The 14347-nt window shown below is 35.3% G+C and overlaps 1 protein-coding gene across 2 annotated transcripts in view; it reads right to left on the minus strand.

The window, feature by feature from the left end:
• LOC131069990 (uncharacterized) overlaps nucleotides 1-14347 on the minus strand; it is a 216223-nt gene that overhangs the window by 38415 nt on the left and 163461 nt on the right. For both annotated transcript variants that reach the window (XM_059207103.1, XM_058005539.2), the window contains 2 exons: nucleotides 5109-5191; nucleotides 4902-4974 (listed from right to left, as the gene is read on the minus strand). In XM_059207103.1, the coding sequence (XP_059063086.1) occupies nucleotides 4902-4974; nucleotides 5109-5191 (156 nt within the window). The remainder of the gene's footprint in view (nucleotides 1-4901; nucleotides 4975-5108; nucleotides 5192-14347) is intronic.

Consider the following 14347-nt stretch of genomic DNA (forward strand, 5'->3'; position numbering starts at 1 on the left):
CCAGAAATTAAAATTTTCTCCAAACTTAAAACAGCATAAATGATGCCCAGAACACAACAAAATTCCCAACGTCCATAGAATTAGCAAAAATTGTGAATTGTTTTTAAATTCCAAGGCAAATTCGCTGACACAAAATTTGAGGCACGAAAAACGGGGCACCCAAAAAAAAATCTGAGACCAACTTAAAAAATCTCTCGAAAAACCCACCAAGAATCTAAAAATAGAATGCAAATCTGACGACTCAAAAATCGAGGCATGGAAAACGATGCATCCAAAAAATCTGACATCAACCCAGTTGAGGTCTTGAAAAACCCACCAAGAATCTGCAACCAAAATAAAATTTCGACTTGAACTGAAGGGTCAAAACCCTAGTCGAAAATTGCAAAAACCCTAGGAAAATTTTCAACCTGAAAAAAAAAAATCCGCCCAGGAAGAGAAAAAGAACCTTCTCTTTTTTTTTTTAAAAAAAAAAGTTTTAAAAAAATCTCTTCAATAAAAACTTTGAAAAATTTGAATAACAAAAACTTGCGAAATTTTTAATTTTCATGCTCTGATACCATGAAAAATAAATTGAATGAATGATTCAATAATCGGATAATTACATTGAACGATATACACACGTATATACAAAGGTTACAAGACAATGTTCTATAATTAGAACATAACGTTAAAGTAGAAGACTAAAGAGCTAAACGCTAAATTGAGCGTAAAAGCTAAATTAAGCTTAAAAGCTAATTACATAAAAAAAGTAAATGACCATTAACCAAGGAACTAAAAATAGGTGACTAACATAGAATTAAATATTCTAATAGAGCAATCTCGTATCATCCAAGAACAAATTTTCTTTTTTCCTTTTGTTTTATCTATGTTTCACAAGAGTTTTGAGTTTGTAGTTCGAGTTGCATACTGTACCAAGCCTAATAAGATCTTGCAACAACATTAATCCTTTTTTATGAGTCTTTATTCTTGCAAAAAGTACAAAGGCTGAAACATAGTGTAAACCCATATGGTACTGCCAGATTTAAAATGTTAACTTTAAAGCAACACAACATCATAGTGAGTCTTCTATCAATTTTCCCTTGTGTGCAGAAGGTTAAGTCATCAAAGGAGATAAATTGCAAATTTGACTCGATTAGAGTGAGCATTACTCCCAACAAGAAATGATATTATGGCACTAACAAAATACAAGGCATTACTATCCTTCGAAATAAGAAAAGACAGGTGTAAATTACAACTCATACACGTGACGTTGTCCCTATTCATTGGGGAATATGTAATGTGATTTGTAATGTTCCCTAAGGGGACCATCTTGTATTCTATCCTAGAATCACAATTTTAGTGCATAGAGAGAACACTAGAAGGACACTAATGTCAACTAAAGCTTAGTCTGGAACCTAGACAACATTTCCATTATGTCATAATGGAACATATATCTGTCATTCTTAATATATTGCAAAGTGTATATGAAGGATTCAACAACACTTTCTCTCCCTACACTTGTCCTCATATGTAGCTCAAAGAGAATCACACAAGGTGCCTCGAGTCTATCTCTTTCCAACAAGCCCAAGAGCACCAAGGACCTCGTCAACTTGGCCTTTTGGCCCACACTCGAGGTTGGCCTACCTATTGGAGCTTAGTGCTCTTGCTTCCTTGTATTCTCCCTCCATAATTGGATGGTGAGATTGAAAGGTATTACAAACTCCATGATATAATTTACTTAATCCTCATATGAACAATTAGTAATAGAAAAGCATTATCACACTGTCATACATGTTGTCGTCTATATTAATATTACTCTATGTTACCCCAAGTTTCTGGGATGGGGGGATGGATAAACTGGTTTCCAGGACCTTTTTTTTTTCTCTAAACAGGGGATGGCAAGGGACGGCTATATATATATGGAGATTCACTTGCCTTCATTAAACTCACATTTAATTAAATTGATCCTTGCAAATAAATAAATCTAATTTATTTATTTAAATCCCCCACTTGTATTTATGCAAGTTGCATCTATTTGATTTAAATAAAGTAATTTTATTTTAATTAAAATCCTTTTCCCTCCACTTGCATTTTCCTACATCTCCCACTTGCCTCTTTAACCCTTTCTAGATTCTTCTAATCACTTCCAATTTAGCCTAATCCATCTCCTAAATATTGTCACATTCCTGAGCAAAGAGAAGTCACTTCTCTTCTCAAAGCCTCCAAAGTTTTTGAAAACCATTAAAGGCTTTATGTCCTCAACAAGTTAACCCTCAAAGTCTTCCAAACCATTTAAAGCTCTTACATAACCATTAATGGTTAACTCAACCTTCTTGCATGGTCAAAGACTTTCTCTCTAACTCAACCCTCATCTAACCCAAGGGTCTCATCAAGCATTCATGGCTTTAACCTTGGTTATCCCTTTAACCCTTGCACAAGAGTTTACCTCTCGGGTAAAAGCTTTATCCAATGGATAACCCTAACCTAACCTTAACCCTTACCTCCTAAGGCAACCTTCATGTCTTCTCAAGCATTTAATGCTTCTTTCATCTCCTGTCAAGCAACCTTTTGTTTACAATTGTCACTATTTCATTGGTGAGAATTGTGAACATGAATTGATTAACTTTCAATCTTGGCCCTTGTTAAGATTATTCAATCTTGACCATCAATTGCCCTATTTTCCCTATAAATAGAGCTCTCATTCTCACATTTGGATATAGAAGTTTTCATGCATCAAACTTATAGTCATTTTGCTAATCAATAATCTTTCATGCATCAAACTTATAGTCTAATTAACTAAGCATTTTAGCCTCTCTTTGATAAATCATCTTAATAAGCATTTAGAAACATTCTAATATCATAGAATATCCATGTTAGACTAGTATATCATTGCTAGGATAATTAGCTAATCTTATCATCATCTTTATGCTAGCTTAATCATCATAGATTCAATAGCATACATGCCTTAGGAATGCATTCATGTATAATAATCAAACATCACTCGTTCTTGGAGTTGTCATTCCTAAGTCACTTTGCTCGGTGATCTGAGAAAAAAGGCATTGACTTTAGGGATCCTCTGAGAGAGAGAACAATGGGACACCCCTTGGGAAGTTGAGCTATTTCAATATAGTTCCTATAACATGCACCAAGAGTCTCATTGGTGTGTGGACCTTTTGAATCAGACTTTTACGTTTCTGTCGCCCCCACTTCCCACACACAAATATAATCTATACCGATATCATTTACTAATTACTCTATGATGCATATTGATATCGATATAATACTATGATATCAATATTATCTAAAATATTAAACAAAACGAAACTTGCGAAAAATTAAAAAATTAATCGCTTGTAAACTATTATTATAATTACTATTTATTAATAATTTATTAATTATTAATAAATAATATAATAATTTACAAGCAATTAATTTTAAAAGTCCGATAAAATTTACTCACTGCAATCAGGGATCCAGATTTTCTAAAAAAAAAATTAATTGCTTTCGAAACTGAAAAATGATATTTTTTTATTTTTTTATAAAAAAAAAATAAAAATTTAGTTGCCCTTAGCATCGGAAATGGCTACCTATCCGCGGGACGCCTAGGGGACGGCTTGGTCGTCCCTTATTGTCCTGGGGATGGTCAATGGTCTTTGGAAAAATAGTTGACCGTTTCCAAGTTTCCAGGATGGTTTTCGAAAATTTTCAGGGATCAAGGACAACTTGGAAACGTTTCCGGTCATCCCCAAGTACCCGAAACAGTTTCCGTTTCCAAAACGGGTGCCCTAAGACCGGAAACGCATTTCCAAGTAGCACTGATATTACTATTAAAATCCTGCATAAGAATATTATCAGGCGTCATATATTAAGCACATCCACATGCATACCACCAAGAACAAGGATGTTACTGCCTGTAACTTAATAACAGTTCTGATCTGATCTGATTTTATTCCCTGTTGATGTCCCTAGATGCTTTGATAACTTTCCTTTATATCTCTCAATGTGAGGGAGAGGTCACACCTCTTCATCATGTATGCCCTTTGGCAAGAGACACACCCTTTCACCACTAGCACCCTTTGAAAGAGTGCAGCTCTCCATTATTTCTGCCCTTTGAAAGGGACACAACCTTTCACAATCAGATCTGCACTACTTATTTAAATCAGATCTGCACTTTTGATTCCCAAATTATCCCCCCTCAAATGAGATTCTCTTCTCCCTTTTAATCTCATGTATGAGGGAGTCACAACTTTTCATTCAATGTCCTTTGATCATTCATTAACTTAATTATATTTAATTATATTCTTTTATATTTTAATTTAATATTTAATATTTTAATTTTATTATTATTATTTATTATTAAATTCTATTTCAAAGTGGGGACATTACATGATTCTAAACGCTATCTTTACATACTGGTTAAGTTGGGAATGAAAAGGAGTAATACTCATTGAAGATCTTCCAAGCAGGTGTGCAAGCGGAATTTGGTTCATGTAGATTCCTGTTACTGGTCTGTTGACTATGAGATTCGTTTCAATCCCTGAGAATTGAGATTGGTGTGAAGCTTCAAGGCCTCACTATACTGCCATGCAACTTGATATAATTATGTGATCAATAAAATATATCATTTATGTCATCAAATAATCATATTTATCTACAAGATACAGGCAACTCTGTCTTATAGTGAGATGAAGCTCCCAAACACACTAATATGGGAAAACATGGCCAGTCTAACACTCAACCAGAACTTATCAAACAATTATTTCAAATGCTGGAAAGACATTGTAAACAAAAACTAGCATCAGAGACTCCACTTTGTACAGGATTTAGGGGGCATCGTAGTTTTCTTATTCAAGCGAAGAAGTTAAGCATGTCAGAAATACATGTCATGAAATTTTATACATTAAAATGAAAGTTCCACATACTGATCTAAGTTCTCCACCAAGACCAATCTCCCCTATGAATGCAATTCCAGTAGGAATAGCAATCTCCAAGAAACTGATGATGAACAAAAAAAAAAAAAAAGTCAGTGCATATGTTAGGACATCCAAAACTATTAAAGGTTTTTTCCACGTGTGCTTATAAAGCAATTACCTTGAGTTATAAATCAAAAAACCAGGTAGAAAGTGTACCTGCTGCAAATTCCAGCTGCAATTGCTAGGTCACCTGCAGGTTCAGTTAATCGAACACCTCCCACAACATTCAAAAATACAGCCTGCACAAAACATAGCCAAAGCTTTAAAACTAAAAAATGTTTCTCTAGGCTAGAATGTCGATTATTCTAACATTTTCCAAGAACTAAATCCTTACAAATATCATTATTATCATTTTCATCTATGATGCCAGTTCAGGTTCAGCAGTTCGGCAAAACAAACTTCTAAGTTTGGTAGCAGATAGAAAATTAAAAATATAACATAGGGTATAACTGATAATTCAATGTTAAAAAACAATTTAAATTTGTGCAACCGCAAATGGAAAATCGACATCATCACACAGTTCATTAGAACCAAAAGAAGCTGCACTATGCAATTCCAGTGTAGCAGCCTTGTGCCACTCATCCTCGATTAAGACTAAGCAAAGCTGTTAATATTTTTATTTGATTTTGTGTCTTTTCTCATACAAACAATATTTTGAAAAGTCCAAAGCAGATTCTCCCTCGGTCCACCTGACAACCCGTAAACATAAAAAGGCTGAATCCACAAACCTCGGTGTAATGTCCCCTACTAGGTTTAGGCATGTTTTAACCATAACTAATCTATCTCAACATACTTATGACCTAAACTAAATCAATTAGGAGACAAAAATATCTTAACATGAATCAAATCAGTGATATTCCATAGTTCAATCAATTAATTTATTAATAAGTAACTTGCCCATCTAGCATACATCCATAATTCTTAATGCAAGTGTCAAACTTTGTTTCTACTTCAGTTGCAAGGATGTGAATGTTACCAAACCGCTTAGATACCAAATACAATAGGTTCCCTCAAAGTTTACAGATCCAAGCCCTTACCCTATCTTGGGACCTTGTCCCTCAAGGTTCTCGGGACACTGATCCCCACCCCCTCTTGGGAATCATCGTATTGTCTGGATTTAGACTGTCCCTCTTTGGAAACATCTCAATTCCCAACTTCTTAAACAATGACAATAGTCACAAGAATTGTATATAAACATATCATTCTTACTGTTTATTACCTTATGAGCTCTTTCCGATTTACAATATAATATTGTTATTTATCTGATATTCACTTTAAGAATTCTTCTGATTTATATTCTAATATATATTTGTCTGATTAAAAAATAAATAAATAAATAAATAAATATATATATATATATGTATATATTCATTTATAGATATTATTATTATATATAACTGCAGAGCAGTTTTGAAAAGATATTATATTAATTATAATTATTATATTATTATCTTTATTTATATTATTATATTCTGCCTAAGAACATTACCGGCTTCATATATTAAGCATACATATTAATTGTATCCCTATGCATACCACCCAAAACAAGGATGTGACTGCCCATAACTTAATAATAATTCTGAAAGAATTCTTTCCATGTTCTTTTCTTATTTTTCCTTTTTCCTATCTCTGTCGGAATGGTTTCGATCCCACTGTAGGGAGTACAACCTTCCTCTCTTTTTATATCTTTTTTTCTTCTTATCGTTCCATCCTGCTGCATACCCCCTTTTACTCTACTCTCCTCTCCCTTTGGTATACCTTATTCGACGCCAAAAGGGAGTCACCTACCATGTGAAAGGAGGTGACCGTGGGGTCCTCAAAGGATTGGGCCCCACTAAACATTTCATATCAAATAAATATTTAATAAAAATTAATTAATGGATTAATTTACTCATTAATAAATATAATTAATATTTTTTTTTTGCTCGGTAAAAAGGCCTAAGCCGTATTTTATTGATAAAGAATGTTACAATCTCCCCTCAATGCAGGCGCCGGTAGGAAAGAGCGCAAAGGAGAAAACCTTCGGCCTTGCCTGGAACCATCGGTCCAGTCAACCTAATAACATTTAAATTACATTTGACCTTTTATAGGTTCTACATTCTGGCTTATCAAAAAGCCCTTCATATGGAGACTCTTTGATTTACATGGGATAGTATATTTTTGTCTAGCTTTCCAAGTTCCCTGTTGCCATATTAGTCACCGTCTGCTTATCCTACAAAACAAATTTTAAAACCTTCTCCTGCACAACAGATTTTCAAAACCTTCTTTTGCAAAACCACTATATTAACTGTTAGTGTCAAGAGAAGAATTAAGCCAATACTATTTCTGTATACTCTCCCCTGTTGTTATTCTAGACTAGGTTTCTTTCCAAATAGGTCAACATCAGAAATTGTTGGTCCTACTTTGAAAGATTACCCAGTCTACAATAATTCTCAGAAGTGAAAGCACTGGTCAACAAAGGGTTGATACTACCACAACCTATCTAGCCTGCACTTTAGATTCTTACTGTGATAATCAAGATTTATGCCTCATTTAAGTATAGTTTTAACCATATTTTGATATTGTCATACAGTGAGTATCTTACCCTTCATTGTGCATATTATATCAAAGAAAATAAATAGTTCACCATGTGTCATGGGCTAACTATAGATCATATCTGTCTATGCCTAAGATTCATTATAATAGTAATAGCAAAAAACTATGTAACTGGAGCTTAATCTTCTTCCCTGTCATCTGCACCTTCCATACCAAAGGCCTGTGATTCGGTGGGGTTATCAACCTAGAACGGTGTCCATCCTTCTTCTACCATATAACTCACCCACCATTCTCCTTTCGGTTCTTTGACCACTCCAAGCCATTGCTTAAGGAATGCAATGCTTCTTACAATATCTGTTTGTCTTTGGCTACAGAATCTCTGGTCCTTATTACTAAGAATAGCCCTTTTGAATTCTACATTAAGCACCTCCCCCTTATCAATGGCTTCCGCCACTTTGGAGTGATCTTCCAGGTAAGGTGTTTGTAGATTATCATCCACACATTTTATCGCCATTTCCAGGTTATCCGAGTATTCTTCTTTGAAAATCAACCTGCATAATGTGACTGTTACTGCTTTTCCTTCCCCCATTGTAAGTAAAATCGCTGCAAACCCTGCTGGGATGCTACTGTTAACTCTTTTCCTATGTTTTGAAAGGATTATATCATCACTCAGAATCCTTTTGGTCACATGTATAACCAAATCATCCTCCGTTTTCAGGATAACCGACCATCTCTTGTTAGAGATTTCTCCGATGAAGGACATTTCCCACTTCTCGAGGCAGAGACAAATATCGGAATCCATTTTAGGCAGAGCTAAGTGATTTATGCCTATGCGAAGATATACTAGTTATGACTACTGGTAAAATCGGTACTACAAATTGTGACCCCGGTTGTGCCAGCCTAGTCACATGAAGTTTACCTATCTAACTTTCACTATGTTGTATGATTGCTTGCTGATAATTATGACATATTCCCTTCCCCCAAAATGTCCTAATGTATGACTGCGGGAGTGATGATTATTGATTCGCCTTACTCCCTAGCATTGTCAGTGCATGATTGCTCAACCAATCGAGCAGTATTATCATGATGATTTCTGGTTGTGTTTCATCATTTTTATATACTACATCAAGACGGATATATATATATATATATATATATATATATATGTGGGCAAATATGTCTATATTCCTATGTAGGTATATATTTGTTCGTTTCCATTTTTGTCTATGCTCGAGTATGCGTGTATGTATATGTCTTTATGAATTTATATTTATGTGGCTATGTATACATATATGCACTCATGCATATATCTACAAATATACATATATATGCATATACGCATATATATCTATATTCATACTTGTATATTTGTATATATGTGCATATATATGCATGTAAGTATATATTTTATCCTGCTATATGTATGCAGATGAGCATGTTTGTATCTGTCAAATCTGAGAAGGTGTCATCTCAGTTCTATCATGTCGTATCGGTTTTGAAATTTGTTTTATAATCTAGTGTCATCATTTTGCTAAGGATTCAGACCGTGTTTTGGATCTTTTGCCTCTGAGTATATATATGTCTATATCTTTAGGTTTTTATGTATATCTCTATGTGAGTGTGAGTATGCTTATATTTGTGTATGAGTTGTATGCCATTTTGACACATTCTTATCTGCCTTAGACCCTAGGTGCCTGCCACCATACCTAGTTTATGTTCGTTTGTGTCTATAGAAGGGAGTAGTCTCTGCTCTCAGGATACTATTGATGGGTATATATGCGATTGCATGCGCTTATAACTATATCTATGTCCGTATATACCTGTATATATAGCTATATATGCATATGTGCATCCATATATGCCTCTGCTCACATATATGCACATGTACACAGATAATTATATAAATACACCTGTATACGAACATGTATATCTTTATTTGCGCATGAACCTATATATACCTTCCATTCTACATGTAAATGTGTTGGGATTGTTACTAGGAGTTTGTCTCAATTTCTGTTTGTGTATGGGTATCCATATCTGACTGCCTATGTGTTGATGATGTAGTTCCGTTTATTCCATCTGCCCCTAAATTGGCCAACTTATCTGCCAATGTGTTTGCTTCCTTGTAGATGTGATTGATCGTGTAGTTTGAGAAGCTTCCCAATAGCGATAGGGCTCTATCCAATAAGCTTCTTAGCTCCCAATTTGTCATTGTCCTGGTGCTTATTGCATTAACAATAATAGCCGAATCCCCTTCTATTTCTAATTTGGATATTTTTAATTGTTTGCATAAGTTTAGGCCTTCTAGTAGGCTCAATATTTCTGCCTTATTGTTTGTGCCATGTCCTAGATATCGGGAGCTCGATCCAATACATATCCCTTCATGTGAGTGAATTATACATCCTGCCCCTACCTCCCCTAGATTGCCTCTGGATGCTCCATCAAAATTGAGTTTGCACCATCCAATCTCCAGGGGCACCCATTTGCATGCTTTTCTATCCTCAGATTTATCTTTGTTCCCTTTCCCAAAGAAAGGGGGAATTTTGATCCTCCCCTTCAACCGCTTTCTAATATAGTTATCCCACTCTGTAAATGTCTTATCATGTTGTGGAATGATCATATTCCTATTATTGGAGGTTTCTGTGATGGAGGCTTCTATTTTTGCTATCAGGATTTCTGCCTTCATTTCTTTTTCCTGAAAGATTCTCTTGTTTCTCTCCTTTCAAACCTCCCAGATTACTATTGTTGAACTCCATATCCATAGATTATGGAAGATGCTATTCTTTTTTATTAATGGCCAATATCTGAGCCAGTCCTTTAGGTGAGAGATGATGGCACCTGACCAACCTAATTGTGCCATCAGCCAATACCAGCATCTTTGTGTGTAGCTACAGGTTGTGAATATGCGGTCATTTGTTTCCTCATCTTTCTTGCATAAGACACAAATTGAGGGCCCTTCAAAACCTCTAAGTTTAAATTGTTCCACAGTGAGTACTTTCCCCTGAAATGCCACCCAAGCATAGAAGCCAGCTTTTGGAAGTCCAAATTTGTCCCAATAAATTGTGTTAGGGGTGTAGTCTTTGCTAATGTTTGCCTCCTCATATATGGTTCTAAAGCCATCTTTGCAGTTGTATTGTCCATTCTTTGATTTTGACCATATAAGCTCATCCGACCCAGGTCTGAGTATTATTATTCTACCCTCTAGAATTTGCAGCAATTCTTGGTCTTTGTTGTCCACTAAGAATGGGGACATGTTCTTCCATGTCCATCCCATTGTCGATTCGGGTGTCAGTGTCATATAATACTTTACATTGTTCCCCCATAAAGATTTCATTTGGTTTTTATTGTCAGTAGTGTTCATTGGACTGTCAATTGAGGGGTAGCCACCCCAGGAATCCTCTTAGAACAAGGTTGTTCTGCCAGCATGAATATCCCAAGATAGATGGTTCACTATGAGTGACCGGCTTTCTCTTATAAAGTTCTAGATTCTAGATCCCTTTGGAGGATTTGTTTCCCTAAATACTGCCTCTCTGATTTTGTGACATGTATTTGCTCCTAAGGATTCTGGCCCATTTTGCTTCTGACGGTGTATGTATCCTCCATGCCAATTTTCCCCCTAAAGCCATATTTTGCCATAGTACTTTTCTTATTCCCATGCCTCCATCTCTCTTTCCACAACATATCTTTTCCCATGATATTAGTTTCATTTTGTTTTTATCTTCTACACCATTCCAGTAGAAATCTCTCATTATTTGAGTTAGTTTTTTATGTGTCCCTTTTGGAAGTGGTATACAAGATAGAAGATAGATAGGCATTGCTGCTAATACTGTTTTTATGAGGGTTAATCTACCTGCCACTGTCAACCATAAGGCTTTCCAAGATGCCAGCTTCTTCCTTACTTTTTCAATCAAGGGGCCCAAAGTTTATTCGATCTAATGCCTTTGTCTAGGGGCATCCCTAAATATGTTAGTGGTAGATGTCCTATTTTGTATCCTAGATACGAAGCTATCCTGTATTCCTCCTCTGGTTCCGTTTTAAAGAAGAATATTTCAGATTTCTCTTTGTTTACCATCTCTCTTGAGGTTAGCCCATAAGACTGTAATATGTTTTTAATTTCCTTAGCTTCCTTTAGCTATCCTTTCCCAAAATTATTGTGTCGTCCGCAAACTGTTGATTAGTGCATGGGTCTACTCCACTCGTGATCTGAATTCTCGACAGTTTGTTGGACCTCCATGATGCCTCCAAACTCCTGTCAAGGGCTTCAAACATTATTATAAATAAGAATGGGGATAAAGGATCCCCTTGTCTGAGTCCTCTGGAGGCTTCAAAGAAGCCTTCCGGTTTCCCGTTTAGTAAGATAGAGTTTGATATACAGAAGTAAATCCAATTTATCCATTGTTTGTTAAAGCCAAAGGCCTTCATGCAGTTGCATAGGAAGTACCAGACCATTTTGTCATAAGCCATTTTAATGTCTAATTTTAGCAGCATATTAGGCTGCCCCTGGATTTGGCAAGAGTGTATGGCTTCATGGACAATAATAATCCCATCTAAAATTGATCTATTGGGTACAAAGCCTGTTTGTTCTTCTGATATTATGATAGGCAGTAATTTTTTTAATCTATTAGCCATGACTTTAGCTAGTAGCTTGTAGATCATGTTGCATAGAGAAATGGGTCTGAACTCATCCCATTTTGAAGGGTTCTCCTTATTTGGGATTAAGGCCAAAAAGGTGTTATTAATTTCGTTTAGGAATCTCCCTGCAGTGCAAGCGGATTCCAAGGCATTAGTTACCTCGTCCCCTAAGATGTGCCAACATTTCTGGAAGAAACTAGCAAGGAAGCCATCCAGACTAGGGGCTTTGTCTCCGTGAAATTGTGCCAGAGTTGTTTTAACTTCTTCGTGAGTGATTTTGGAGTTTAACATTTTGTTGTCATCCTTTGTTATCAGTTTGGGTATGTTATTTGTTAATATTCTATTGTTGGGGAGATCTGAGTGTTCCCAATTGTTAAGGATGTTTTCAAAATGCATAATTGCATCTTTTGCAATCTGATCTTGATCCATTATGATCTGATCGTTGTCATTGGTGATTTGGGTGATTTTGTTTGCTGCTCTTTTAATTTTAACACTGTTGTGAAAGAATTTGGTGTTTCGATCCCCATCTTCTAACCATGATTCTCAAGATTTTTGTTTCTAGTATATCTCTTCTCTGGCCAGAATGTCTTCATATTCACATAGGAGCCTTTTCTTAGCTTCATATGTTTCAAAGGCCATCCCATTTTGCATCACATCAGTGTTTATTGTTTCCAGTTCATTCTAAATTCTTGACTTTTCCTCAAAGATGTTTTTAAATTTCTCTTTGTTTGAATCTAATATCTTGTGCTTAATCTCTTTCAGCTTAGAGACCAGACAATACAATTTTGATCCTACAAAGATACTATCCTTCCACCATTTTTGTATGTTGGGGAGGAAGTCTTCGTGTGTAAACCACATGCTCTCGAATATTCATATTCAAATTAATATTAAGTTATTTACTAATTAATAATTTAATAGTAATTTAACTGCTATTCTTATATTACAGGACGGCATGGCTGGTTCATTCATATCAATGAACTCATAATTAAATAATTAAGATATAAATTATTATTTCACAATATGGGGAATATCACACTCGGCAGAACCATACCCAGTTTGGTCTAGTCTCGGTTCTGCCAAGGTTCTTGTAAAAGCAAATTAGACAGATTTTCATTATCTTGGAATGCTTTAAATATTATTTGGCAAGCCATACAATATAAAATATAAAATACTACCTCCAACAATGCCATCCTAGGGACGACCATGTCATTAATCAGCATGGCCACTTTTCCATGATGTTACAACCCAACCATCAATAAACCTTGACTATTAAAATGCAATTGATTGTTGAGTCAATGGGAGGAAATTATATATTGAAAAATTGAATGTATATTGCGGTCACCTCGATGAAAATATTTGTAAGGTTGGAATTGTGTATAATATGTCTTAGATAAGAATATGATTGTAACAATATTATAGTTATAAAAAACAATCCCTAGCTATTGAGAAGCACCCCTTAAACCAATGTACAAGAGCTTTCACTCTTTATGGCATCCCTCCACCTCTTGGTCTTGCTTCCTTCAAGCTTTTCAATATGAAGCCCCCTCTTAAGCCTCCTATTTTAGCAACATCAATCTCCTCTCAATTGTCTACTTCCAAAATGAATGTTTTTACTCCTAAACTAGATTAGGTTCCTTAATGGAAGTGCCTTCAGTGTGCATTTAAAACGCATTCCATGATCTTTCTTCCAATGCTTTGATCACCTATTTCTGTGATAACCCCTACGGTATCACCTGATATAAAATTATTAAATAATATAAATATATGGATTAATTAAATAAGGTTATTATAAATGATTAAAATGTTAATGTATTTAAAATATTAAAAAATAAAGCAAGAGTATTAATAAATGATTAAACTAGTAATATATTTAATATATAATAATAAAGAAAGGTATTACTTAATATTGAATATATTTAAAATGTCAATATTTCATAATAAGGAAACTATTACTAATCAACGTTGTTGAATAAATCACGAACTATACCAAACACCAAAGGAGGCCCCACCCCACAATTACTCCCCCCCCCACGCCCGCCCCCCCCACGAAGTGGTGCGACAGTGGGCTGCAATTACCATCGCATCCCTTCATGCAAAAGGGAACCCGTGGAGGGATACAACCCTTCACGGGGTATAAGGGAGGACACAGCAGCACATAGAAGGAAAAAAAGAAAAGGCAGCGGAAGGGATAAAGAGGACTACGGCATAGACAGAAAGAGGTCTGGAAA

The sequence above is a fragment of the Cryptomeria japonica genome, chromosome 6, assembly GCF_030272615.1.
Source record: "Cryptomeria japonica chromosome 6, Sugi_1.0, whole genome shotgun sequence".
Classification (NCBI taxonomy): Eukaryota; Viridiplantae; Streptophyta; class Pinopsida; order Cupressales; family Cupressaceae; genus Cryptomeria; species Cryptomeria japonica.